The 24732-nt window shown below is 46.6% G+C and overlaps 2 protein-coding genes across 10 annotated transcripts in view; one reads left to right on the forward strand and one right to left on the reverse strand.

The window, feature by feature from the left end:
* Positions 1-1829: 1829 nt before the first annotated feature.
* Positions 1830-24732, reverse strand: part of LOC119396723 (tryptophan--tRNA ligase, mitochondrial) — a 25157-nt gene continuing 2254 nt past the window's right edge. The window contains exons 1-7 of one of the 4 annotated variants that reach the window (XM_037664029.2): positions 5546-6045; positions 5387-5468; positions 5234-5314; positions 4962-5044; positions 4779-4897; positions 3602-3840; positions 1830-2619 (exon numbers count right to left, since the gene is read on the reverse strand). In XM_037664029.2, the coding sequence (XP_037519957.1) occupies positions 2353-2619; positions 3602-3840; positions 4779-4897; positions 4962-5044; positions 5234-5314; positions 5387-5468; positions 5546-5883 (1209 nt within the window). In that variant the 5' untranslated portion in view covers positions 5884-6045 and the 3' untranslated portion in view covers positions 1830-2352. Of the gene's footprint in view, positions 2620-3601; positions 3841-4778; positions 4898-4961; positions 5045-5233; positions 5315-5386; positions 5469-5545; positions 6046-24732 lie in introns of those variants that run through there. The other 3 variants (XM_049417209.1, XM_049417210.1, XM_049417208.1) reach the window with 3 other exon arrangements.
* LOC119396724 (double-stranded RNA-binding protein Staufen homolog 2) overlaps positions 6243-24732 on the forward strand; it is a 41244-nt gene continuing 22754 nt past the window's right edge. Inside the window, exons 1-6 of one of the 6 annotated variants that reach the window (XM_049417205.1) lie at positions 6243-6479; positions 6669-6921; positions 7686-7947; positions 9450-9742; positions 14389-14676; positions 15925-16065. In XM_049417205.1, coding sequence (XP_049273162.1) covers positions 6679-6921; positions 7686-7947; positions 9450-9742; positions 14389-14676; positions 15925-16065 — 1227 coding nt within the window. In that variant the 5' untranslated portion in view covers positions 6243-6479; positions 6669-6678. The remainder of the gene's footprint in view (positions 6480-6668; positions 6922-7685; positions 7948-9449; positions 9743-14388; positions 14677-15924; positions 16066-24732) is intronic. The other 5 variants (XM_049417204.1, XM_049417203.1, XM_049417206.1 and 2 more) reach the window with 5 other exon arrangements.

The raw sequence follows: 24732 nt of genomic DNA on the forward strand, positions 1-24732 counted from the left end.
CTTGAGATACCCCAAAATTGGTATTTTGTGACATGACTGTATGACGAGCATAAATGACAGCTGGTATCATGAAAATCATGACATGCATGTCGTGTAGAGCTTGATTTACATGCCATGCTCATGGTCTGCTCGCGGCTGTTTCGCTAGCTTGACATATACCAATACTGGTATGGCGCAACGCGGCTGTATGATGAATACTAATGGCAGGGGGTGACATGACAATCATGACATGCATTTCATGTACAGCTTGATTTACATGCCACGCTCATGGTGTGCTACGGCCGTTTCCCTAACTTGATATACACCAAAACTGGTATTGCGTGGCATGACTTTATGATAGACATAAATGACAGGTCCTAACATGCATCTCATGTACAGCATGATTTACATGACACTGTCTTGGTGTGCTTCTGGCCGTTTTGTTAACTGGATATATGCCAAAGTTGGTATGGCATGAGATGAGTGCGTGACGAACATTAATGACAGGTCATGCATTGTATATGCCAGAACATACGTTTCATTATATAAAAGATTGTACATGCATGCATGCATGACAAACATGGGATATATAGTGAACTAGATGTTATGACATGAATGACTTCATTTTCCTCAAAGGGAAACAAGGCAATGTATGCAGCTCTCTGCAGGCTACTTCGCATTACATCGATTCCTACAGCGCGTGGGATCTGCTGGATTTTTGTCTTTATGAACTAATTGGTGCAGGTTGACATGCAAACCCAGACAAGACGATTGCTTGTCTCGTCTCATACCTATATGTGCGATACTGACATTTAAGCACTATCCAGAATAATCTGCTGCCACAAATTCATATGAATGAGTACAGTCAAACCTACTTATAATGATACTAGTTTTAACAATATATTGGTTATAACAATGAGAAGCTGGTGCACCGTAAACTTTTAATGTTTTCTATGGTGAAATAACCCGCTTACTACAATGCCCGCATGCCACATTAACGGTTATAACAATGAATTCTGGCTGCTGGGTGTCCGTGCCAAAAGGTAATGAAGTGCGAAATTCTTGAAAGACTAAAACCAGAAATTCAAGCAGCTCAACCCCCACCCTCAACCCCAACGTCTACTGCGCGCTCACATAATACGACCCGTTTTGTAGCCTTATCGGCAAGTCGGACATGCACCTTCGGATTCACTGTATGCTTCACCGCATAGCGTTACGGCATTGCAGCAAAGCTGACTTTTAAAATCCGCTACAGTGTGGGAGTGGTGGTGGGTCTTGTTAATGCAGTTTCAGACATGCAATATTAATAATAAGTTGAGACTTTGAAGAGTTTCAGCATCCGAAACTTCAGACTTTTTCATCCATTGACTCTATGGGCCTCTGTAGTGGTGCCGTGAAAGCATCCAAATTTTCAAGTATGTCCGAAAAATCGGCAGCTTTGTCATCCTTGTCACTGATGTCTGTTGGCATATCCCATCTGATAATATAGTTTTCTCACTACAGCCTGCCGTCCCCATATTTTGATTTTCTTCGTGCAACCCGTTTATAACAGTTATCGGTTATAACAATGGAATTTTGTGGCACTTGAGTATTGTTATAAGTTGTTTCGAGACTGTACCAATGAAAAAAGATTAGCTGTTAAGGTACACACATATTGGACACTAGGTGAATTAAGCTGTAAGTGAAAGCACAGAGCCCGGAAAAACACACTAAACAATGGGTTTCAAGGCCGTTACCCTTTTGTACCAGTATGTTACGGACATTGACAGTATTTGTCCAGAGCTAGGTGCAATTTGTTTGTTGGTAAAGAAAGACTATTTAGAATTTAAAGAAACAATAGTGCCAGCCTAGTAGTTTCAGAAGACTTTTAATGCACAGAAACAACCCAAATATAGAAATGCTATTTTGATACACTTGATGTCGCACTAGTATACCAGTACTGCAATTTGGGCAAAAAAAAAAAAATGCAGAAATGAGAACTATGCCCTTCCTTTTTTTTTTTGCTCTGCCAGTAAAGAACTTTTTTCGTCTAAATATATGAAATTAAAGCTTTTAAGGAACACTTCAACTGTATATATATGTACTATTTTCCCCATCATGCTCTAATGTGCCACTTTTTTTTGTCTTCTTATAAATTGCAATAAATATGTTTACATTTGAGGTATCACAATTAGGGGAGGCAGCGTGAAATGCGTGTGCTTCGTGACACAGCTCAAATTTTTCCAGTGGCAAAGCACACTATGTGTATGAGCTATGTGAATCAGTCTTGGTCGTCTCTCACAAAATTAAACTGAGACGAGGCAACACACAGAGTCAACAATACAGGCTCTACTAAGAGTCTGTTCTATTCAAGCACCACTTCTTGGAAGATGCCTAACAACTTGCAGTCTGTGCCAATGGTTTCGCACTGTCCTTGACATGGAGAGGGGCCATGCCAGATATTCTGTGCACTTCGTCCATTGTCGTAACGGCAATTTGGCGTGCTCTTCTTGAGCCTTCTTCTAGAATGTTCCACAGGCGAGCACGATCCGACAGGTGCTCCCGCATTCGCTGCTGTATTGGTTCCAGGAAGGACACTGCTGCATCGGCAACCACCAGTTTAAACTGTCCTGTGTCGAGGCCCTCTGCTTGCAGGCACACCTGCATGTGTTGTGAACAAATGAAATACCTAGGTAGCAACAACACGGTACCATGAGGAGGAACTATAGTTGGTGCGCAATCTGCCACATGACACAATGTAAAATCACTTTGAATAACACCATCACGTGGTGCATTGTATCGTATGAAATTGCATTGTGTAGCTTGAGCACTGGCTTGCTCCCTTACACAAAACGATAGTTATAGGTGCTGAAGTCTGTTCTCTGTTGCAGCAACTCCCTAAAGAGGCAATAAGTGCACTGCATTGCTTCGCGCTATGAATGCTTGGCTTATACCCTTTGTCTCGGCTTCTACTATTTCATATGCCTTGACACATCTTCAAATGATGCTTGTGGGTTTCTTATACATGTAGTTTCTCTGAGAATTCAGTTGCAAATGAATGCTGTGGGCGTTTGAACCTGCCATCTCATTTCCTGCGTGCACTACAAACAATATGATGCCTTAAAGGGACACTAAAGAGCAAAATGATTTTTGTCATAATAGTAAAGTACTCTTTCACGATACCAAAAACACCACGCTTGCTGCAAGAAGTCGCTTAGTAAGTGAGAAAACGCGCACAAACAAAATGTGGGTGGCGACGCCACCTTGAAGTTTCCGCACCATTCGCCGTGACGTCACGTTTTCACGGCGCCTACTAGGGACTACGTAGTATTTGATCGGTAAAAATGAAGTACATTGTCCTCTGAGGGGGCCATAGACTTAACATAGCAAGTTTGGGGTAATTTTCTTGAGCCAATGGCGCCAAAATACGATAAGTACACTTTGAAATTCGTGACGTCACGCGGCGAGATTTCGGCGCGAAATTTAAAAATGAAACTTTGAACTTAATTTTCTCCTTTATTAATAAACCTATGATGGAGAAATTAATGACATTAGAGTTGTCCGAGCCCAATTTATCGACCTAAACCGATTCATTGTTTCTCTTTAGTGTCCCTTTAATTGGTGATGTAGAAATAACACTCACCTCCTCGGGACTCAGACCGGTAAGCAGACTGTGCAAAGCCACCAAGTTGGCAACACCTGGCCGGGACTCTGGCTCGTAGGTTACTTTCGAGGTGCAGTCGGTGATTGCCCGTTTGATCTTTTTGCGCACTGCCTCAGGAGGGTCGTCCAATGCCACATAGCTGCGAGGGTCGTCGCTGGATTTGCTCATCTTCTTGGTCGGGTCACGAAGATGGCGCAAACGACCAGCCTCCCCGGACACTGAAAGGAGAAAGATGTTCAAGTGAACTGTGGCATAAAAACATTTCAGCGTGCTTTCACCATTTTTTAACATAGCTATCGTCACTTTCAAGTTGTACTGGCTATTCCTGTTTCCTGAATTTGCCAAACCAAGTGAATGCAACAATATTACATGGCAGCTGGTTAATTCTTTTTAATAAAGCAATAGATTATAGGATGGCAGGTTGAAAGGAGAAAAAGTGAATGATTAAAACTGGTGGAGTAGCAAGCTGTACTGTATTTTTTAAGTTACTTCTAGGCACGAAGACAGCTAACAAGAGATTAGGTGAAAGCTTTGAGCCCCTTTCTATGTGTGTGAACATCTAGGCAGTAGGTCGGCGTTAGTCCCACCTTGGAACTTGTTTTCCACTGGGTGTAAGAGACACTCTAGACTGATACAATGCATTCACAGTGGAGATCTATGTCAGTAAATGACTCAATCACGCACACCGCACTCAGTCGACAAATTGCATATGCTTGCATCCTCGCCCAGTGTGTTGCATTACATTTCCTTAACAAAAAATCAGCAGTTGTTGTAGTGTCTGTTAAGTCTTGGAGATGGCACTGGCACTGGTGGGTCTTGGCGAATAGGAATAAACCGGAGCTGGAGCCGGAGCTGGAGAGGCTCCGCTGGGGGGTTCGACTGGCTGCCGTCGTCGAGTGTAGTCATTTTCTCTCTACAGTTGTAGCTAATCGCCACATCCCGTCACATATGAATGACGCGCATGAGATCCACTGTTGTGAATATGTGTCGTAGCAATGAATTACTTTACCAATTGGACTGATAGAGCCTAACACAATTATATAGAAAATAAGCTGAAAAAATGTTTCAGACAACAACACTTTAGAGAAGCTCTCTCAATCCACACAGACGGGTCAGTGATATTTGTCGGTCAAGGAGTGAGGTGGTGCATGCTTGCCTAAAAGGGCCTCGGGTCTCGGAAAGACCAGCCCGAAGCGCTTGTTGAAGAGTTCGGATGCATCTTGCATTAGGAATATGTGAGGCAACTGGTCTTTTCCCACGGGCACCTTCGTTGCTCTGCGTAAAGAAAAGCCTCGCTTAATTACGACCAGAAGTGGCAACATCAGATGCTCGCACTTACTTGTACAGCAGCACATCTGCACTCTGAAGCACAGGGTAAAGGTACAACCCCAAGGGTGTTTCCTTCATGCCAGCGGTCTTGTCCTGTGCGAAATACGGATTCAAATATCACTCAGCATGATTTGTGTGCGCGAATAAGAAGAGGTAATATAAAGTTGGCGAGATCCTCGATTCCTCAAATCGCCCTCTGGTTCGACTGCATGTCTAACTTCACACGTACTGCAACGAAACTCGTTGTGAAAGTTCAAATATATTTCAACCAGAACACCGTACCTTGAGTGTCGGTAGATGCTGTAGTCTAGCCGTAGTGAGCAAGCATCCGAGGATCCACGAAAGCTCTGTGTGCTCTGGAATCTATGAGGAAAAAACAACGCCACGCAACTACTAAAGTAGTACACGTTTTTAAATACACACGCAAAAGCTCACCTGTGACTGCAAAAACAGTGTACATCTTTCAGGATCAATTCCACATGCAAGGAGGCTGGCAGTCATGAGCTCGATGTTCTCCCTGTTGGGTCAAAGCTGGCTGTATGATGCGGCTGTAGGAAGCGGAGCGGTTTGGACGCAAGTTTCACGCGAACTTACCTCAGCTTGTCGGGGTCATAGTGCGGCTTCGTGATGGAGTGCAAGTCTACAACGCTGAATATACAATCACTGCCCGAGTCCTGCAGCGCCTTCCACTTTTGAATAGCACCGAAATAGTTGCCCAGATGCGGTACACCGCTAGGTTGGATACCGGAGAAAACTCTTTCGGGGAAAGTCACCGACGGGTGTCGTTTGCGTTTAGTGGATGACGAGGACTGCTGTCTGTCGTTCGCAGTCACAAGACATCTGGAAATAAGACGATTGCAGCGGAGGAAATCACGAAAACTTGCAATCCGAGAACACAACCGGCACGTGGCTGATGTGTTTGCGATCAGCATCTCGCTTTCTGTATTCCCGGTCGGCTCGTTTTCGCACACGAAGGAATATCCGAGAGTGTTTACACTACAGCACAAAGAGCGTTGATCACAAAACTTCACTGACGTTACACAGCAGCAAACTCATGTCTTGCACGTACCGACCGAAAAAATGCGGCAGATGCTCAAACATTCACACCACCATACACAAAATGAAAAGCGAAACTAGAGTGACCTCTAGGTCACTCTAGCGAAACTAGCGCCCCATAGAGATATGACCATATGACCATATGACTGCATATGTAGTAATGTAGTACATCCACTAGGTGGCTAAAGTTGTTGCGACACTCTCCTACCAGGCAAAACAGAGCGCTGGCGGAGCAAGCGATTCTTTAGGCGTGAAATTCGTGAGCCAGCTTGAGCCGGCAGGGGGACGGCTGCGGCTCTGCGGCAGCCAACTACCGTAATGAGCAGCGTGTAGGGTTGAGTCGCCGGCGGCGCACCAAAATTTTCTTCACTGTTTGCCAACGTTTAGTGGTCTGTTTTTGAGCTCCGACTCGATCGGAGCTTAAAATGGCATTCACCGCCTGGACCGCAGTGTCCCAGTTGCTGCTTTGATCGTGAGTAGCGAGCGTCATCACCGCGAGCGCGGGATGCCGTGTCATACGAGTCGTGCCTCGCTCGCACGCGCCGCATGCTCGCGCAAGGACGCGCTGTCGAAAGCTGGTGGAGATGAGCGCGCGCGTGCGTACGCGGGCGCGGCTCGCCGAAAAATCGTGACTTGACGCCGCACTTTTCCACACACGCAGTGGCCGCAGCATGCTGAGCTCGGGTCCGAGCGGCGAGTGCGCTCCGGCGGAGCAGGAAGGCCCGTCGCCGCCTTCCTGCAACGGGGAGCAGCCCACTACGGCCGTGGCAAACAATAAAGAGAAGAAGACGCCCATGTGCCTGGTCAACGAGCTGGCCCGCTTCAACAAAGTTGGACTCCAGTACAGGCTCGTCGACGAATCTGGCCCGCCGCACAAGAAAAGCTTCACCGTAGTGCTGCGCCTCGCGGGCCACGTGAGCACTCCCTGCGCCGCTTCCGTTCATTACGCGTGCTCGTCTTAGCTTGGCACGGTTTCAAGAATGCTGCGCGTTTGAATTCATCTCCAACGTCAGGCACTGCACGGGACGTAAAAGGGTGGCCTACATCCGCATTTCCGAGACATTCCGAAGATTTGGAAATGTTGATTTTAACGGGTCCTGATATGACTAACGGTTCTATTTTTGATCAAGTTATTGCGGAATGTAAGGCTGGAACATATTCGTTAACGCACAGATTTTCGATTGATTGGAAAATCTTAATTCTCTTTGATTCTCAATTCATTTAGACTGGCTGACGCGGCGCATAAGCTTTCACTGCACAGCGTGAGCTAGATGAGACGGAACGTATATATGTGAGGCGTATGTTTTGCAGTGTGGCAGTACCTCTTCCGCAATGTTTTGAGTTGGTGCGAAATTTCTCCGGTTGTTGTGTTGTTTTCTGGATGCATCCAAGTGAAGATGTGATGAGTTTGCTGCTGATTTCCTGCTTGGCGGTAGCTTTTCAAATGACTAAATGGTTGAATGGGAACATCGAGTTCATGGGTGTAGAACAAGTGAAGAAATATCCCCCTAGAACATCAACTCTAGGTTGACGATTCCCTTGTTTGCCCTACTAGTTGCACTAACACACGTGCTTTAGTTGCATACAGGTAGGGCAAGTTGTAGTTAGCATCATGTGTACATTTATGCACTGCTATCAGTGCTAGCCTTTGGACATGTGGCTCTGTTTAACACACCAGGAGGAGTACCAGGCGACTGGGTCAAGCATCAAGCGGGCGCAGCACGCAGCGGCACAACGGGCCTTGGACGAGACATCTCTGACACGGCCGGTGTCACGGGCCCCACAGCGGGCTCAGGGACCCCTGACACCCACGGTGGAGCTGAATGCACTGGCTATGAAGAGGGGCGAGCTGGCCACATACCGTGTTGTGGAACTTCCCCGCCGGGCTTACATGCCTCCGCTCAACTTCCAGGGCATGTGCCACTCACCACGTGGCCCTTGTGAGTCTAATTTCGCTTCACTACACTTCATTACCTCAAGGACCACATGAGGGGGGAGGGGGTGTTACATAAGGGGTCGATATGCAGAACAACAACAAAAGATGCCAGGTGCAGCACAGTCACAGCGAAAGCTGGTAGAGCAGCCTTTCTAGAGCCCATTGTAAACTCTCTTAGGCAACTACTACAAGTACACTTGAAAAGTACCCACTATGCCACAAATCATCATAATTTTTGCGAAGTAGGGAAGCACCACTATGCCATTATTCATCACTCTGCAGAGAAGCAAGGTACCCACTACGTATCTGTAAGGCATTATGTGCACTTTGTTGATGCTGTGGCTGGTGACAATGAATTATGGCTGAGCCCTTTGTAATGGGGCAGAAGCTTTAAGCCACCCACTTGTTACACAATTCGCGTTGTGGGATGCCTGGTTATTTTACTCTTTCTACCACGCTATATTACATCTCTTAACGTGATTCCTTGCCAAACATGACGCCTGTATAGGGTCTTTTTGTGAAGGAGTTTCAAGCACTGGCGTGGCTTTGTAGTGGAATACTCACTTACCATGCAGAGGGCCTGTGTACAAATCCTGCTCGATCCTGGATATTTTTTTCTCATTTCGTGCGATAGTGGTTATGGACGCCAGTGGCAGACAACTACGCCACCAAAATCGGCTGTTGTTATCTCATAACAGCTTTCGCTGCAAAAGAAAGAATAAAATGATGATGACAAGTTAATTATGCGACAGACAGTTTGTAACAGTTTGGGCAAATATATCTGGGCAGATGATGATGGTAGTGCCATGGGAAAGGCCGTTCCATTCGAATACTGCATGTGGAAAGGAGGGGGCGGAGAATGTTGTGGTGCGGCTGCGTGGCCGTGCTACAACATTCTTACATTGTTCAGTCAACCTAATGCAACATTATTACATGATTAGGACAAGTTCACTCGGAGATATTTGCACTGACACCATTAGTGGCTGGTAACGCAGTGCAAATTGTTGCTAGTAATAAGCACAGACAGTTCCTATGCATAAGTATTAAGTTATTTGCACAACACAGACAGATGTGTAGTAATCTGCAAAGCTACAACTGTGGTGAAAGAAGTGAGCAAATTGTATGACAACACAATTGCTTATGTCAACACTGAACACATAACACAGGCACACGACGCTTGCTGTCCACCGGAGGTTCAGTGACATAGGCTGGACATATCCAATCAGATCGGTCGCTGGTGAAGGGTATCATGGAGCAATGCTAGGTAGAATGGAAACAGGAAGTTGAAAACTCATTCGGCTGCGATCTCTAGCGATTTGCATGTTTAAAGTCTTGTAATAAATTATACAGTTGACGCAAAGCTTAAATCGGTCTGCAAGTGATCCTTAGGACTTGCTTTACCATCTCAATGCGTTTATAGAAAATCGGCGAAACTGTTTCAGGGTTCCTTTAAATGTGTCTGAGAAGGCCCTTTGTTCTTGGCATACCAATGCTTACATAACGCAGGCCTGTACTCGCCGCACTACCGGCACATGAATGCTGCTCCGGGTGGTTACTGTGCAACACTGGACGTGGGGCCCCGGCGTTTCCATGGTGAGGGCCCCACAGAGCAGGCGGCGCGCCATGCGGCAGCACAGCAGGCCCTCGTCCAGTTGAGGCACTTGCCTTTGCGGCCGACACCTCCACAGCCAGCACCGGGCGCAGCCACTGATGCAGATGAAGCCAGCGATGAGCTCAAGTCTCCTGTCAGCCTAGTGCACGAACTGGCTCTCAAGCGTGGGCTCTCAGTTGTCTTCCAGGTAATGCGAGACTCTTATAAAGCAGCTGATATTTGGATTGTCCTGCTTTCCTCGCGCCATGCATGTAGTGTGTGCTACTACTGAGGGACTATCATCCTCTTGGGGTGTGGTGCAAGACCCCGATGAATGCTTCTGTCTGACTAAACTCTGTTACAACCTATGAAAAAAAATGTCAACTCCGCCCGCAGCCATCGATGTTCCTCCCACAGAGAATTTACATAAATGCTCCATCCAGTAGCACCTACTCACTTTTATGATGTCAAGCACTTCTTGAGTGTTTCAGACTGTTGACTTTCTCATACAGACACACGCTTGTGTCGCTGGTTTTAGGTCGTAAACTTGAACAACCCGGTAAATTTCGTCAGGAATTTTGACATCCCTTCTCAGCCAAACTTGATGTTTAAAGCAGCAACGACAATCCTTGAACCCATAATATGTGTAGTACTTACATTAGCAGAGAAAAAGTACTTACAATTTGAGCGGAAACCAGCTAGCACGACTGTCATGCTCATGTAAAGGGCAGGCGTGCCGTGGTTTTGTGGGTAGAGCTGACATTTTTTCTTACATTGTAAGCGAGTATAGTTGTCCGTAACGATGTAGCTATGCTTACTGCACTGTTCTTTTTTCTGTTAAAGAAAGGGACTTATCTTCCCATTTGTAACATTTCTTTTCTTCGTTCGCAAGTGATGAGATATCGGTCTTTTCTTTATTTTTAGACTTGAATATTCTTCCTTAGTGTCAGTAATGCATAGTTATTTGACGAGTCGGTCAGAAATTCCTTCTTAAGCCAGAAAACCCTGCCAGACCCTACTTGGAGCCAACACCTGCAAGAAGAAATAAGTGGACGCAACATAAGGTGCACATAAGAAGGAAAGAGATGAAGGTGCATGTACAGATCGTTAAAGGGACACTGACACAAAATTTCACAGCTGAGATAGCCTACATGATTGATTTCCATGAACATGTGTCTACCATCTACCAAAATTCAACATCAAATATACCGTATTTACTCGCATAATAGGCGCACTTTTTTTTCAGAAAATCCGGCTCGAAGTTAGGGGTGCGCCAATTACGCGGGGTAAAATTTTCGAAAATTTTTTCGACTCTGTTCTCGCGCTTTAAATCTGCACATTTGTCAAGTAAAAGGCGACTTTATCGTTTACCAATTAATTCAGCATAAAACGAACATACCTACATACCTTTTAATGAACAAGCGAGAGCCGTCAACTGCACACACACGTAAAATTTATTTACACAAAAGTCGTAGGTGTTCCTTTTTTTCCCTATTCGGAGTCCGAGTCGGAGATCACATATTCATCCTCGCCGAGCAGGGATTCGTTTTCGGTGTCCGAATCATCCGCACCCCACAACATGTCATCCTCACTCGCATCCAGTGCGTTCGAGATACCCGTCTTCTTGAAGCTTTTCCTGACGACTTCGTCGGAGATCGCCTGCCACGCTTCCACGATCCAAGCGCACAGCATTTCCACAGGCGGCCTCTTAATCTTACCACCTGGAGTCAGCTGATGTTGTCCTCCAGCCATCCAGGTGGTGTACAGCCTTCGAACATTGTCCTTGAAAGGTTTATTCAAGGACACGTCCAAAGGCTGCAGTATCGATGTGAGGCCGCCCGGAATCACTGCCAGATCTGTGCGCAGCTCCTTTGGCTCATCTCGTACGCGGTCTACTAGGTGCCCACGAAAACTGTCCAGGACAAGCATGGACGGCAACAACAGACCACCCGGCCGCCGACCCCAGACTGTTTTCACCCAATCCACCATGAGTTCCGCGCTCATCCAGCCTTTTTCCTGGACTCTGACGTAGATGCCTTGAGGGAATTTTGCCTTTGGGAGCGTCTTGCGTTTAAAAATAACGTAAGGCGGTAGCTTGCGCCCATCCGCTGTCACCGCCAGCATTACGGTGCATCGTTGTTTATCAGCGCCAGACGTTCTGACGATGACGCTCCGTGCACCTTTCTCCTCCACTGTCGTGTTCCGCGGCATATCAAAGCAAAGGGGGGTCTGATCAGCGTTGCCGATCTGAGACAAAATGAAGTCTTTCTGCTGTCAGAGCTTTATAACAAAACGGTGGAAGTCCACCACTTTGTCCTCATATGCTGCGGGCAAGCGCTGGCACAAGGTGGTCCGCCTTCGCAGTGCGAGGCCATGGCGCCGCATGAAACGAGTTGTCCAGCCGGAGCTGGCTTTGAACTCTTTTGCTTCGATGCCCTGCGCTCGGGCTATTCTGCGCGCCTCAGTCTGCACAATATCCAATGAAACAGCGCAGCCGTCTTGTCGTAGCTCCCGTATATGCCGGACCAGTTGCTCTTCGACGTTCGGATACCTGCCGGTCTTGGCACCGCGGAAAGCCCGTCGTGTCTTCTTCGTCGCCTTAAGTTTTTCTTCTTGATCCTTCCAGTACCGAATACTGGTTTCTCCAACGCCGAAATGCCTGCTTGCAGCCCGGTTGCCGTGCTCCAGCGCGTACTCCACTGCCTTGAGTTTAAACCCAGCCGTGTAGCTCGCGTACTTCCCCATGGTGGAACCAAAGTTGAATACACGACCACAACATACCGTATTTATTCGAATATAGGTCGACCTTTTTTTTCCAAAAATGTTGCCCATAATCAGCCATCGACCTATATTCGTGACCAAAGAATCTCGACCTAATATTCGCGATCAAAGCGACCAAAAGCACCGCACCTATGGCGTTCAACTGCCGCGCCTGCTGTTCATCAAGCAGTTCCTGCTACATACGCACATTATATACCATAAAATCTGGTATAAAAACCGTACCCGTTCGCCTTTTCCGACTAAGTAACTAAGAAAAAAAAGTTATTTGTGCAATAGCTGCACACCGCCTTTTCAAAGCCCCCGCGAAATGCAGCCGCTCCGCCATGTTTGCGCTGGAACCCGCGATTTCCCTAGGTAGGCCGTGAAGTCCCTAGCCCCCTAGCCGTGCTGCCTGCCGACGCGCAGCCGCACTGGCACTGGCCTAAGGCCTCACTCTTCGTTTGTTGCTTGATCTGACGTGACGGTTCGCATTTGCATATGCGCGGTTGCGATGGTGTCACGTCGGTAGAGCTACACAGCTGACTTCAAGCGTCAAGTGATACTTTTTGCCGAGAATTCCAGCAATTCTGCCGCTCAGCGTGAGTTCGACGTAAAAGTTGATTAGGGGTTGGCGGAAGCAGCGGGACCGACTGTTCGCGTGCAATGGATAGCGTCGTGCTTTTCGCGGCCCGGCAACTGGCAGGCATGACGCTCTTGAAAAAGAACTGAGGCTCCGGGCGTCAAGGAGGCCCTGCAGAAGGCCAACAGACCTGGTCGTCATACCGCTAGGTATGACGTCCCGGCTACATTAAGGACCGGGTGGCGAAGAGTTACAAAGAGTTACAAAGAGTGGCTCATGAAGGAGGATGCTGCAATGACACCGACGGGACGCCGCGAGAAGGGCTTCCCTCAATAAAGTTGCGACGTGGGTGAAGGACGCGCGGAAAGACTTGCCAGCGGAAATGATCGTGACTGGCTTTAAAAAGTGCTGCATTTCCAACGCAATCGATGGCAGCGAAGTCGACGTCGTTTGGGATGCCGAGGATGCCTGCGAAGAATCCGACAACCTTCCTTGCACATCTGACGAACATGACACTCCCGGCAGCGACTAGGGCGCTAAGTTAATTGTAAATAAAGGTGTGCTATGTTTCAATTTTCCTGTTTCTAAAAAAAACATGGGTCGACCAATATTCGAATATTTTTTTTTTATTTCTCGTAGAGCGCTATAAGTAGGTGTCGACCTATATTCGTGCCCGACCTATTTTCGAATAAATACGGTACGCACACCGCTTGCAAAATGGCGTTTCTTTCTTTTCTCTGATGGTGGTGATGGCGATCGAGCCCCCGGCGTTGTAGACGTGACCTCCAAAAAGCGCGGCGATTTGGGGGGTATCAGTAATTGATGGAACAGCCGTTTTTTTTTTTTTTTTCGCTCATGGACGCCTTTTTTTCAAGTTTTATTTCGACAAACACGTTGGTTAGGTCGTTGCACTTCGAATTTTTTTTATTTGCTCGTCAATTTGCCTTCTTTTTTTTCTTCAGGGTACGGGGACCGCGTTCCAACTGTACCGCTGGGGGGTAGAATCGTTTCTGATCATGGCCAAGTTCGGGGTGCGCCTATTATGCGCGGAATTAAAAAAAAATCGAATTTTCCGCGACCAAACTAGGGGTGCGCCTATTATGCGAGTGCGCCGATTATGCGAGTAAATACGGTAACTTGAAAGGTAAATTATACAAATGTTGAAGTTTGCATGTGCAATCGAGTGCTGTACACCGCACCTCATGACATTGGCATCACCTAAGGTGATGCATTTCATGTCTTCTGCATATTCGCATAGCTTGTGCTTTCAAGAAATCATCTGTTGCATGTGCTAAAGGTAGGGTTGAAGCAATTGCTAGCCTAGCCTATTGAGTTATTTTCTTGAAAATGTGTGATTGTTCAGCAGATGAAAAGTTAATGTACCCGGCAGAACTCGCAGTAGCAGCAGTGTCATTGTGCATCCTCAGAGGCTGCAGGGTTTTTGCAGATATGCAAAAGTGACATCAGGTTCTGCATGGCACCTCTTGAGCAAGCTCTTTGTTACACCCTCGCAGGTGGTTCAGGAGAGCGGCCCTCCACACATGCGCACGTTTCGAACACGCTGCACAGTGGGTGAGATAAGTGCTGAAGGGGAAGGCAATGGCAAGAAGGCCTCAAAGAAGGAGGCTGCCCAGGGAGTGCTGGAGCAGCTGCGCAAATTGCCTCCCATTGAGCCACCCCCGGGGTCAACTGTCACTTCGGCCGGCCCCGGTGGTGTGCAACTTCAGAAACGCAGGGCACCCCCAAAAAAGCGAGCCCGCAACCTGGTGCGTGACCAGCAGGCTGCAACGCCACCGTGCGAGGTGGGTGTCTTTGCGAGATCGCAGACTGTATTCTCTCGATTTCCAGCCTTTGCATTTGTGGTAATGTGGCTTGATCTTCTCACAGTCCCTTTTTGTGCAGTGTATGAAGTGGTTCATTTTTTCATTCTTTCATCGTTGTCACAGTGTTGTTGTCACAGTGATCAGTTTGAAGTTATGTTTGATATGCTGTGTGTGAAGCTTGATGAAAAGGTGATAGTAGTTGTGTTGTGGGGACGGCCGGTCCAGTCTTTTGCTGCTTTTGGAAAAAAATGAAGCGGACAATGTTGACGGGCACGTGGACGAGAAACTTGGGAGTGTATGAAGAGTGCAGTGAGATTTGGGAGCTGCAGGGATAATGTATGGAGCTCAACGAGATATGGAGTGGCAAGCGAAAGAACTTGTGAAATAGAAACAGAGTTGCAACGTGTTGGCAACAGAACAAAGGTGATAAGTTACACTCTGCTTTGAGGGATGGATCACTAAATGGCATACAAATTTATTTATTTATTTTTTTATTTACAAATACTGCTATCTCGATAGAACGAATATGCAGCAAATGAATCTAGCAGCACAATTTTGTATAGATTCAAGAATATTTGTGAGGCATGCTTTGGGTAGGTTTCAGATGGGAGAGGTGTACCCTACTAAAAGACAGCGAAGATTTTTAGCAACGAAGCTTGCTCAACACAGGTTAACTCAACTTTGGTGATTAAATACAATGTTCAACATTTTCAAACTACACAATGCATTATTAAGGATGCTGAACTAGAGCGCTAATGAAGGCCTAAAGCTTTTTGGCAAGTGTGCAGTCTCTGTGAAGACAATCATTCCCAAGCAGAATCTTCTCAGAAACTTCTGAGCTAATTAATACAGCAACGGCGCGAAGGACAAGGATAAGAGATGCCACAAATGCAGTGCTGTGTTTGTGGCCTCTCTTGTCCTTGTCCTTCGCGCTGTTTCCGTATTACTGGATTTACTCGAATGTAACTCACATTCTTTTTCCAGCTTTTTGCTACCTGAATTCGACCCTCACGTAACAATCAAATACCGAAATGGACGCAACAAAAAGTCACCCCTCGCGTTACTTTCATGGTTTTATTTTTTCTTATAGGACGCAATGAAAAGTCGCCCTCATGTTACAATCGTGGTCGCGTTACAGTCGAGTAAATATGGTAACTATGGATAACCAACAAGCCCAAGCTGCCCTTTGAAACTTCTGGGCTAAGCTTGCGTATTGTCCGTGTGCAGGTGAACCCCATATCCCGGCTGATCCAGATCCAGCAGGCAAAGAAGGAAATGGAGCCCACCTACGTACTGGTGTCCGAGCGCGGGGACCCTCGTCAGCGCGAGTTCGTTCTACAGTGTAAACTGGGAAACCTCACTGCCCAGGTACGACTTCCTGCTGGTATTGTACACCTTTGGCGTAGCTTTACTGCAGTCGCACACAGAATGGCTATGGCACTCAACGTGCATGTCCTCGAAGAGGCTTTATGACAGCATTCACACACTTGCTTTCAGTGACCACTGAAACTCGAGACCATTGAAATGCACATGCCTAGTAAAGAACTCCTTTGTGTGTGCCCATAGAAGGGAGCCAGTCACACTCATGGATTTCGGTTATCTTTGGTTTCAGTGGTCTTTGAAAGCAAGCATTTGACTGTAACACTACCACGTTTACTCGCATGGTGATTGCACCCTTTAATTATTTCGCCATGTAATTTAGATTTCTGGCACATCTATCATCTCTACGCACTGCGTAGTCCTGTATTTTGCAGTGCACATGCCTTGAATCGGTGGCTGATTTAGTTTTTTTGTTGTCACAGCGCATGAAGTAACAAGCATGAGCAGTAGTAGAGGCAGTAGCAACAAATACAACGAGCTCTCAGTTCTATTGCAAGCAATCGGGATCATTCAGAAAATGAGTGCTGCCGACAAAGTCAGTATACTGCAAGTGACCTCGATGGATGAGAAAAATTGTGTCACTTCTTGTTCGTGGATATGGCAGAACTCGATCTTCGTGATCAAAACAGATACAGTGTGTGGTTCTTCGTGTGGTTCGGTGAACATGATAGCATATGCATTGCACCACTGTAAGCAGCACACGAGCTTTCAGTGACAAGCCACAGTGGCAGAATAAGCACGATCTTCACTTATCTCATATTACCATATTGTGTTGGACGTGCATTAGCTTTTGCTTCACACATGATATACGGCTGCTAGTGCTGTGAAGAGGACTTCGCCAGTGCAGCATCAAACCGTGATCACGGGATCTCAGCTTCAGAAAAATTGACTTTCGGCGTCATTCAATTGGATTTTTGATGCTACCTTATTATTCGAGCAGTGGTGTTTCCTGTGTCAGAATGAATCCTTCATCAACTATACTTTGTTTGAAGAGTCTAATTTCAATCTAGGAAACTTTCGATATAATGAATTGTTGGTTTTACTGACTTTGTTATATCGAGATTTAACTGTAGTAACGGAACTTTCTCACTATTATATTAAGGTTGATTGCAATGGGTGCAAATTGTAGAGTCAAGGCTGACACATTATCTTCATTCATTGTAGTAGAAAAGTTGCATTATACCGTATATACTTGTGTAGTGGTCGCATGCATGCAAATCTACACCCGGAACCAAAAAATAAATTGAGACTTCTGCTGGTGCCAGTGGTCATATGGTTGACTTGCACGCAACTTTTAAGAAGGCATTTTTCAAATTGCCACTCCCTAATGCTGCACAACTGTTGTTTCCCCAGTGATGAAATCATCCTTGCGCACAAAGTATGCGGGACTTTGTCCCACATGTGACGAGGTCTCAGGACTTCGTGATCGAGAGGCGTTCTCTCATCACGGAGTCTGAGGGAAGCAGTGTCAGCTGAGCCATGATGTTGCCACATAATTGAAGGCTTTGTGTCCAAGATGTCGGCGATTTGTTAGTTTATATAGGTGATCTGCTGCAGATGGTAAATTGGATGTTACGAGAGAAAATCGAGAAAACTGAGAAAACTTGTAGGCGAGGTCTTCCAGAGAAGTGTACATATACTGAAGAGCCGTAAGTGTTGTTAATTACAGTCAAAACCCGCAATAACGAAATCGTGTAGCAACCAAATAGTCGCGACAATGAAATAACTTTCTGTCCTTGGCATATGTCCATAGGATCCAATGCATCTGGTATTTCTCAACAGCGAAACGTTGCTAAACTGCAATCCTGCAGCAACGAAAGGTGGCAGAACATTTCCCCACACATTTTCTGCTCATGCAAGTTCGGCATACTCCAAAATTCGCTCAAATGTGTTTGCTTCAACTTAAACTGCATTAAGTACTATACGACACTGCGATTGCATGGGTGCCATCATCTTTGTTTACAAAATCTGAGCATTGCCGGAAGCATTTGCACACGCCGGACGTCCTTGCCACCATGTCGTTTGTCTTGACTGGTCTTTTTTTTATGCATAGCAGGATTAGGGTGTAGGTACATTGTATGGTGGCTCACTGTTTGCCATTCTCGGGTTGCCATGCGCAAGTGGGTTGGTCGAGCACGTATAGTTTCTTTTGCTGTTTGAAGAATGGGTCAGGGGTCCATTTTAGCGATGCTCTGCGACAGCCACACAGCAACATTGCTAGGGATGGGCGAATAGTAAATTTGAGATTCGAAGCGAATCCGGAGCGAATAGTGATTTGGTCGAATAATTTCGAATCGAATAGTTCGAATAGTACTCACCACATATTATTAAGAAAAATGAGCATTTTCGTCATGACCCTTGCACAATATTTTAAGAATTGGAACTAGGTAAGAGTGAATGCCACTTTTTTGGTTGAAATGAAGTGGAAGATACAGTAAAACCTCGGTAATTGTACTCGGTTAATTGGGAATCCCGGATAATTTGTATTATTTGCGCGGTCCCAAATTTTACATGTAAATTTAACGGATAATTGGTGCGGCCAGTCTGCGACTTCCCGGTTAATTGGCACACTTGGCCGCGACTTCCAAGATATGCAAAGGGTGTTGCGAATCTCGGAGGCTGTAACTAAAACATGCATTTTTTTTTTTTTTGATGTACGGATCTCGAAGGCCATGTTTTTTTTACCGGAAATACGTCGTAGATGCCATGTTTTAGCAATTGCCAGGCGGCGATGCGTGCGGTTGCGATCATGATCATCATCATCTCAACAGCGATGTTAGCCACTCTAGCGAAGTGAATGTTTTGTGGAGTCTTTGTGCCATTTGGATGTCGGCTGGCGAGCATTGTGCGATTCGGTGCGACTGCTCCATTTGTCTCCTGTCTCCGCTTGAGTGTCTTCCCTGTGAATTAGATTGAGGTGTGCTTGGAAGGAAGATGCCGAAGTACAAGAGCTTGTCCCTGCACGAAAAGGTGTGCTTAATTGAAGAGGCCAGCAAGTCGACGGCGTCGAAAACGAGAAGAGGCAACCTCCGCTGAGTTTGCTGTCACCGCTGTCACTTGCCCGTTTGATGAAGAAGGGGAGACTCTCTGCGCTCGATATGAGGCTTTGCACGCGGACGAGGAGTGCACTCCAACGGATTCTCCGAGTACGCAAATGTCGAGTGCACAGTGCAGACGTGTTACGCCGACATCGACAGCGAGATAGCTGCGAGATCGACCGATTCGGCCTCTAATGTTGACAGCGATGACGAGCCCTCCCGAGCACCCCTTTGGCGGATGTCATCGATGCCTTGAGTGTTGTGCGCAGCTTCGTCGAGTGCAACGGTGGCGAGGCTGAGATGCTGCGCCTCATTGACAGGCTGGAAAATATGACTTTCAGTGCTGGGAACTACCGAACGCGTCAGTCACGCATGGAGGAATTTTTCTCCAAGTAGGCTGACTTGCCACAATAAAGGTGTGACTTCCGTACATCACGTTTCTGGCTGATTTCTTTGATTTCGCGTTGTTTCGGATAATTGGGAATCCCGCTTAATTGGGATATTTTTCTCGGTCCCGAGGCCTTCGAATTAACGAGGTTTACTGTACCTTGAATAGTATAAAAATTTGAATAGCAGTAGGGTGCAAGTTATAAGTGGTACAATACGTTACAATTTAAAAATGACTAGACTTAGCGCATATGTAAGCCCATATAACACGCTTTTAAACTTTAAAAAAAATGTATACATTTAACCTTGAAGTGTGGCTTCGCGGCAGTGCAGATATGTGTGCACTGTGGCTGTAAAAAACCGTTGAATGAAGGGTGTTTTGAATTAACGAAATATACAAAAAGCAGGATGCAAGGAACTTTGAATTACTGAAAGTAATCAGATGTGGTCGTTTGCTGTGCCTGCTAGTCCAGTTTGCGGTTACAGGGGTTATGTTCTCCAGCAATACCCGGTCCAACTTTGCTCCAAACCCGGGGAAACGGCGGGCCTCGCTGTTTTCAGCACACAAAAAGGGAAAGGAAAGAAAAAGATGGTCTTATGGCCAGCAGAAATGCGCGCCTGCAAAAAAAAAAGAAGGCATGCTTCACTGCAACACAATGGTGACATGCGGGCAGCATGTCACCAGAAATTGGGTAAATCCCACTACTCACCACTGGTCCACTAAAAAGGAAGAAGGCAACAGTTAGCCTAACAAAAACGGTATATGCCACAGAAATTTGTGCGGCCTATCAGAAAACTATCATCATCAAAAACAGGTGCCACAGAATTTCGGTAAATTCCACTACTTGCCACTGTTCCACTGAAAAGGAAGGAGGCAACAGTTAGCCTAACACTAGGGAACGGGAAATGCAGCGGCGGCTGCAAGAAGATCCGAAGCGATGGAAGGCCTACGCCAACGACGACCTGCCGTAGATCTATGAGAGGTGCGAACGCTTGGATTCAGCGTGAGTTTCTGTCTCTGGAGTTTGGTTTGAACATCTGCGTCGTATCTGTGACTGTCTGTGGTTTAACTCTAACCTCTCTGCGCTGAGAATCAACATAGAAAACAACTAGCATCACCTAGCTAAAGCCTAGCAAAGACCTAGAAGCAACTTAGAAAATCCCCAACGCTAGCTTAACGCCTAGAAACAACCTAGAAGCAGCCAGATTAGTCTCGGAATCGTCCAGTTTTGCTGTGTCAAAACCTTGCATGGCTTAGTGCAAGCTTCGCCACTATTAAAGACGATAGTCTTTCTTGGGGAACTTAAATGCAGAAATTTCGGTCTCTCTGTCTGTCACACAATTCATCCACCTGGCCAAAGTTTAAGCACTCGCTGAACGCCCAGCCGTATTGAACTACAATCGATCCCGGATATATCAAATCGGATATATCGAATTATTGGCTATATCGAACAGTTGAGAAATCCCCTTGAATTTCCCATGCAAAAGTATGGGGCTGGTGCACACGTATATCGAACTCCCGCACAGCGAAACATCCGATATATCGAACGCTGCGCCGCGCCAAACTCCAGGGAGTGCATTTCTCCTAACAAATTTTGGTCATTTTCGGCCGCGTTCTGTCACGTTCCGATCACTCTTCGCGCGCAGGTGACGAAAAGGCGGTGTCGTGCGTTGATAAGGTTGATTTGGTTCGTTGCGCAGCGCTTGCGAGTGCACCGGTTTGTTTGATGCACGATCTGTAGGTTGTAACGCGCGTGCATAGTGTTTTCAAAGGGGCCGATTGCAGAAGGCACCAAATGAGATGAATGCGGAGATACTCGGCAGTCTCGTCGCAATGTTCGCATTCCCTTCCGTTTGTTCGCACACGATGGCATGTGGGCCCGAAAAGCATGGCCTTCGAGATCAGCAACGTCGTGACGTATTTTGGCGTTTTCGGTTATAAAATGCACATCTCGGAGGCTATGCTTTTTCTTGCTTTTCGCGCCAAAGCAGCGGCTGCTTGCTACAGAGCTACAAGTGCCATCGCCATGGCCAAGATGTCGACGGTGGCAACTTGTTGTGTCGTTTTCTTCGTTGTTTGTGGGCTGCGTTGTCTCTTGCGGCTTGAGGACTCGCGTACTTCTCGCTTCTTACCTGACACATCCTCATTGGGAGTCGAACTAAACATTGACCCGCTCGTAGCGATAAAATGATGTCGCTGCTTGTAACGACGTCAAGCAAAGCACCGTCGTGAATCGTTTCCTTGCGGGCTTTGGTGCCAGGTGACGACTTTGGGTGCGTCATGACCGCTGACAACGGTGTACGGTGCCTCAGTGAAATGTGCAACTTATCATTTCCGGGCGCGCTCTCAGACGGGAGTACAGCAAGAAACTGCATCAATGCCGCGATCAAGGCTGACGTGCCGGTGCCGCGGAAGTGGAACCGTGCGGTTATGAAAATGTCAACGCCGTCGCTAAGTCAACAATGCCGCTAAACAACCTCTTACGCGCTACAGGCTTGTATCGGTGTTCAGAGTCAGTCAACGCTGTTGTGGCCGAAGGCGCTGAATTGGCTTATTTGGAAAGCTTCAATGATATGTAGAATGACGATGAACTTGACGGCGCGCAAGGAGCAAGACAAGTTTACGGACTATTTTCGTGCGAAATAAAGTGCGGTAACTTGCAAAAGAAGTTCCCACCTTGTTATTTAGCATACTAGTTGCGAGCGAATCGTCAGTTATCGCTGTTACGAATTCCGAAACTGTTTCGAGACCTGCAATGCAATAATATAAGCCTTAAATACGCATATTTATATTTCGAATTATCGATATATCGAACTATTTCGCGATCCCCTTCGAGTTCGATATATCCGGGATCGACTGTAGTAGCTGTGTTCATACTTGTGAACATTGTCGACCAAAAAGGAAATATTACGCATATCTGAGGCGCAACATCAATACATAAGTATTAGGTGGTGTCTTCCTTACTAGAAAATACTTTGATATGTAATTCTAAAGACCTTCGTGTTTCTTAGGCTGCGCTGAAAATGCTAGTGTTTCTTAGGCTGCGCTGGAACGGCACAGAAACGGCCGGCAGAGGACTATATAGTCTTCTGGCGACATTTGCAGCGAAGCACACAGATACGTGGCCAATGTTTTTTTTTCTCAGAGTGTTTCTTATTTGTACTATATTATCTCGCAATAATGAAATTTTCTTTATTTCCCCGCTGATTTCATTATTGTGAGGTTCATCTATACCATAATCAAATCAGATAGGAACATTGAAGGTGTTTTTGTGTCGGATGTGACTTTATGCTAATTCATTTCAACTAGTAGTTGCAGCGGACAGAATAACTGTGCTGTCATCAGAAGATTAAAAACTTGGACAAGTGTTGTAAACACGTGTGCCTCTGTGACATCCATTCTTTACAGGGTGTGGGACCCAACAAGAAGACTGCCAAGCGACTGGCAGCTGAAGCGATGCTGCAACGACTGGGATATTCACGCCCACCAGCTGCGAATCAAGCGGCCGGTGGGACGGGGTCTATAGTGGACGGGGCAGAGCAGTCGCCTTCATCCGCCGCTTCTTCCGCCACCTCCAGCGCTGCTGCCACACGCGGATTGATGTCTCCACTCAGCCCCCGAGGTGGTCGCCAGCTTGTTCCAGGCTTGCTGCTTGTGCCCAGCCAAGGGGCCGGTGGTGCGGGCCCAGCAGGCGTGGGTGGCAGTGTGGCTGGTGGTGGTGCTGGAAGCAGCACTGGGAACCGCCTTGCATCTGCAGGAGACCTTCAGGCGAGCTCAGCAATTGCGAAGGAACTGCTTGACAAGGTAAGCATGGTGGGCGTATGCTTTAGGCCCTCAGCAGCTTGACTTATTGGCTAATGTGTCACACTGCTAAAGCACAAGGGCACAGATTCAATTCCTGGCCACGGAGACTGCATCTGGAGGGGAATGAAATTTAAAAAATTATTCTTTTGCCCATCAGAGTTACTGCATCCAAGCTGGACGCCTCAGAGTGCATTTTGCAACGCCTCAGAGTGCATTGTAGCAGCACCCAGGAAGCCTTCGTTGAAAAAAGTTGTCGGCGCGGTGCTCATGTGCACGTGGTTTTGTGTGCTCATGTAGCCAGCTTTGTTTACATAGCCACCACTCTGGGTCCCGCCTCCCTCGGCACTCTCTGAAACCGAAACTGCGACTGGGCGCTATAAAACAGTCTCCAAATAATTAACGGTCGCGCGCTCGAGCAAATGAGCTTTCCAGCTGTGATAAGTGGGTCGTTAACTACTTATCGCAACAGAAAGAACAAGATGCAAAATTTTGGTGTCAGTACTCCTTTAAGGACTTTGCTCGACTTCATTCTGGCTGATTGCTTTACCGGGGATTTTGTTGGGCCACTGGCTCTCCCTTGTGGGCTGACTGAAGTAGTGGGGAAATCCAGGGTGAAGGGGTTGTTGCTCGGGTATAATGTCGTGAAAACGAATGGAGGTGTCTGCGAATGTCAAGTACTCCACTTGTTTAGATAATGAAATGGAATTGATGCACAAACTTCATCTTATGTGCTTTCTGGCTTGTGCATTTCCTACTTTCTTCAGAAGTGCCGTATACACTCGTGTAAGGGCCGCACTTTTTTTCCACGTTTTGAGGAAGTGCGGCCCTTCCACGGAAGTGTGAAACGTTTGTTCAATTTTCGATCCACATATGGAAACACTATTCAGTCGTGCCATATTATACCTAACGATGGGATATCTGGCATCTGAACAGCGGCACAGAGGTTAAAAATAACGGCGGCACAAATGATCAATGGCGCCGGTGAGAAAAGCGACAAGATCTCCCAGATAGTGCCGCGCGCCCAACACTCACAGATAGCGCCGCGTGACAAAGCCGCAGGACAGCTATTGCCATCTGGTGGCTCCCACAAAATGCGCCGTACGCGAGGCGCGATGCCTCTGCCATTTGCTGGCAAGATCTCTTCTTCTTTCCTTTTTTTTTTTTTTTTCAAAATTTCGACTGCCAAGTTGGGGGGGGGGGGGGTCTTTGTCAAGTGTTTACGGTAGGTAGCGGTTCTACTAGTGCAATTACTAATCATTAGAGCTGTACAAATAGCAAAATTTTGAGTGCAAAGCGAATTAGAATAATAAAATGTGAGTGCAAATCTAATCAAATATTTTTCGACTAGTTGTCGAACATAATACTTCAAAGTGAAATTACACAAAAAAAGTTGCAGAGGATCCCTAAGCATATTTCCTATGAGAC

Source organism: Rhipicephalus sanguineus, chromosome 6 (genome assembly GCF_013339695.2).
Source record: "Rhipicephalus sanguineus isolate Rsan-2018 chromosome 6, BIME_Rsan_1.4, whole genome shotgun sequence".
In the NCBI taxonomy this organism is placed as follows: Eukaryota; Metazoa; Arthropoda; class Arachnida; order Ixodida; family Ixodidae; genus Rhipicephalus; species Rhipicephalus sanguineus.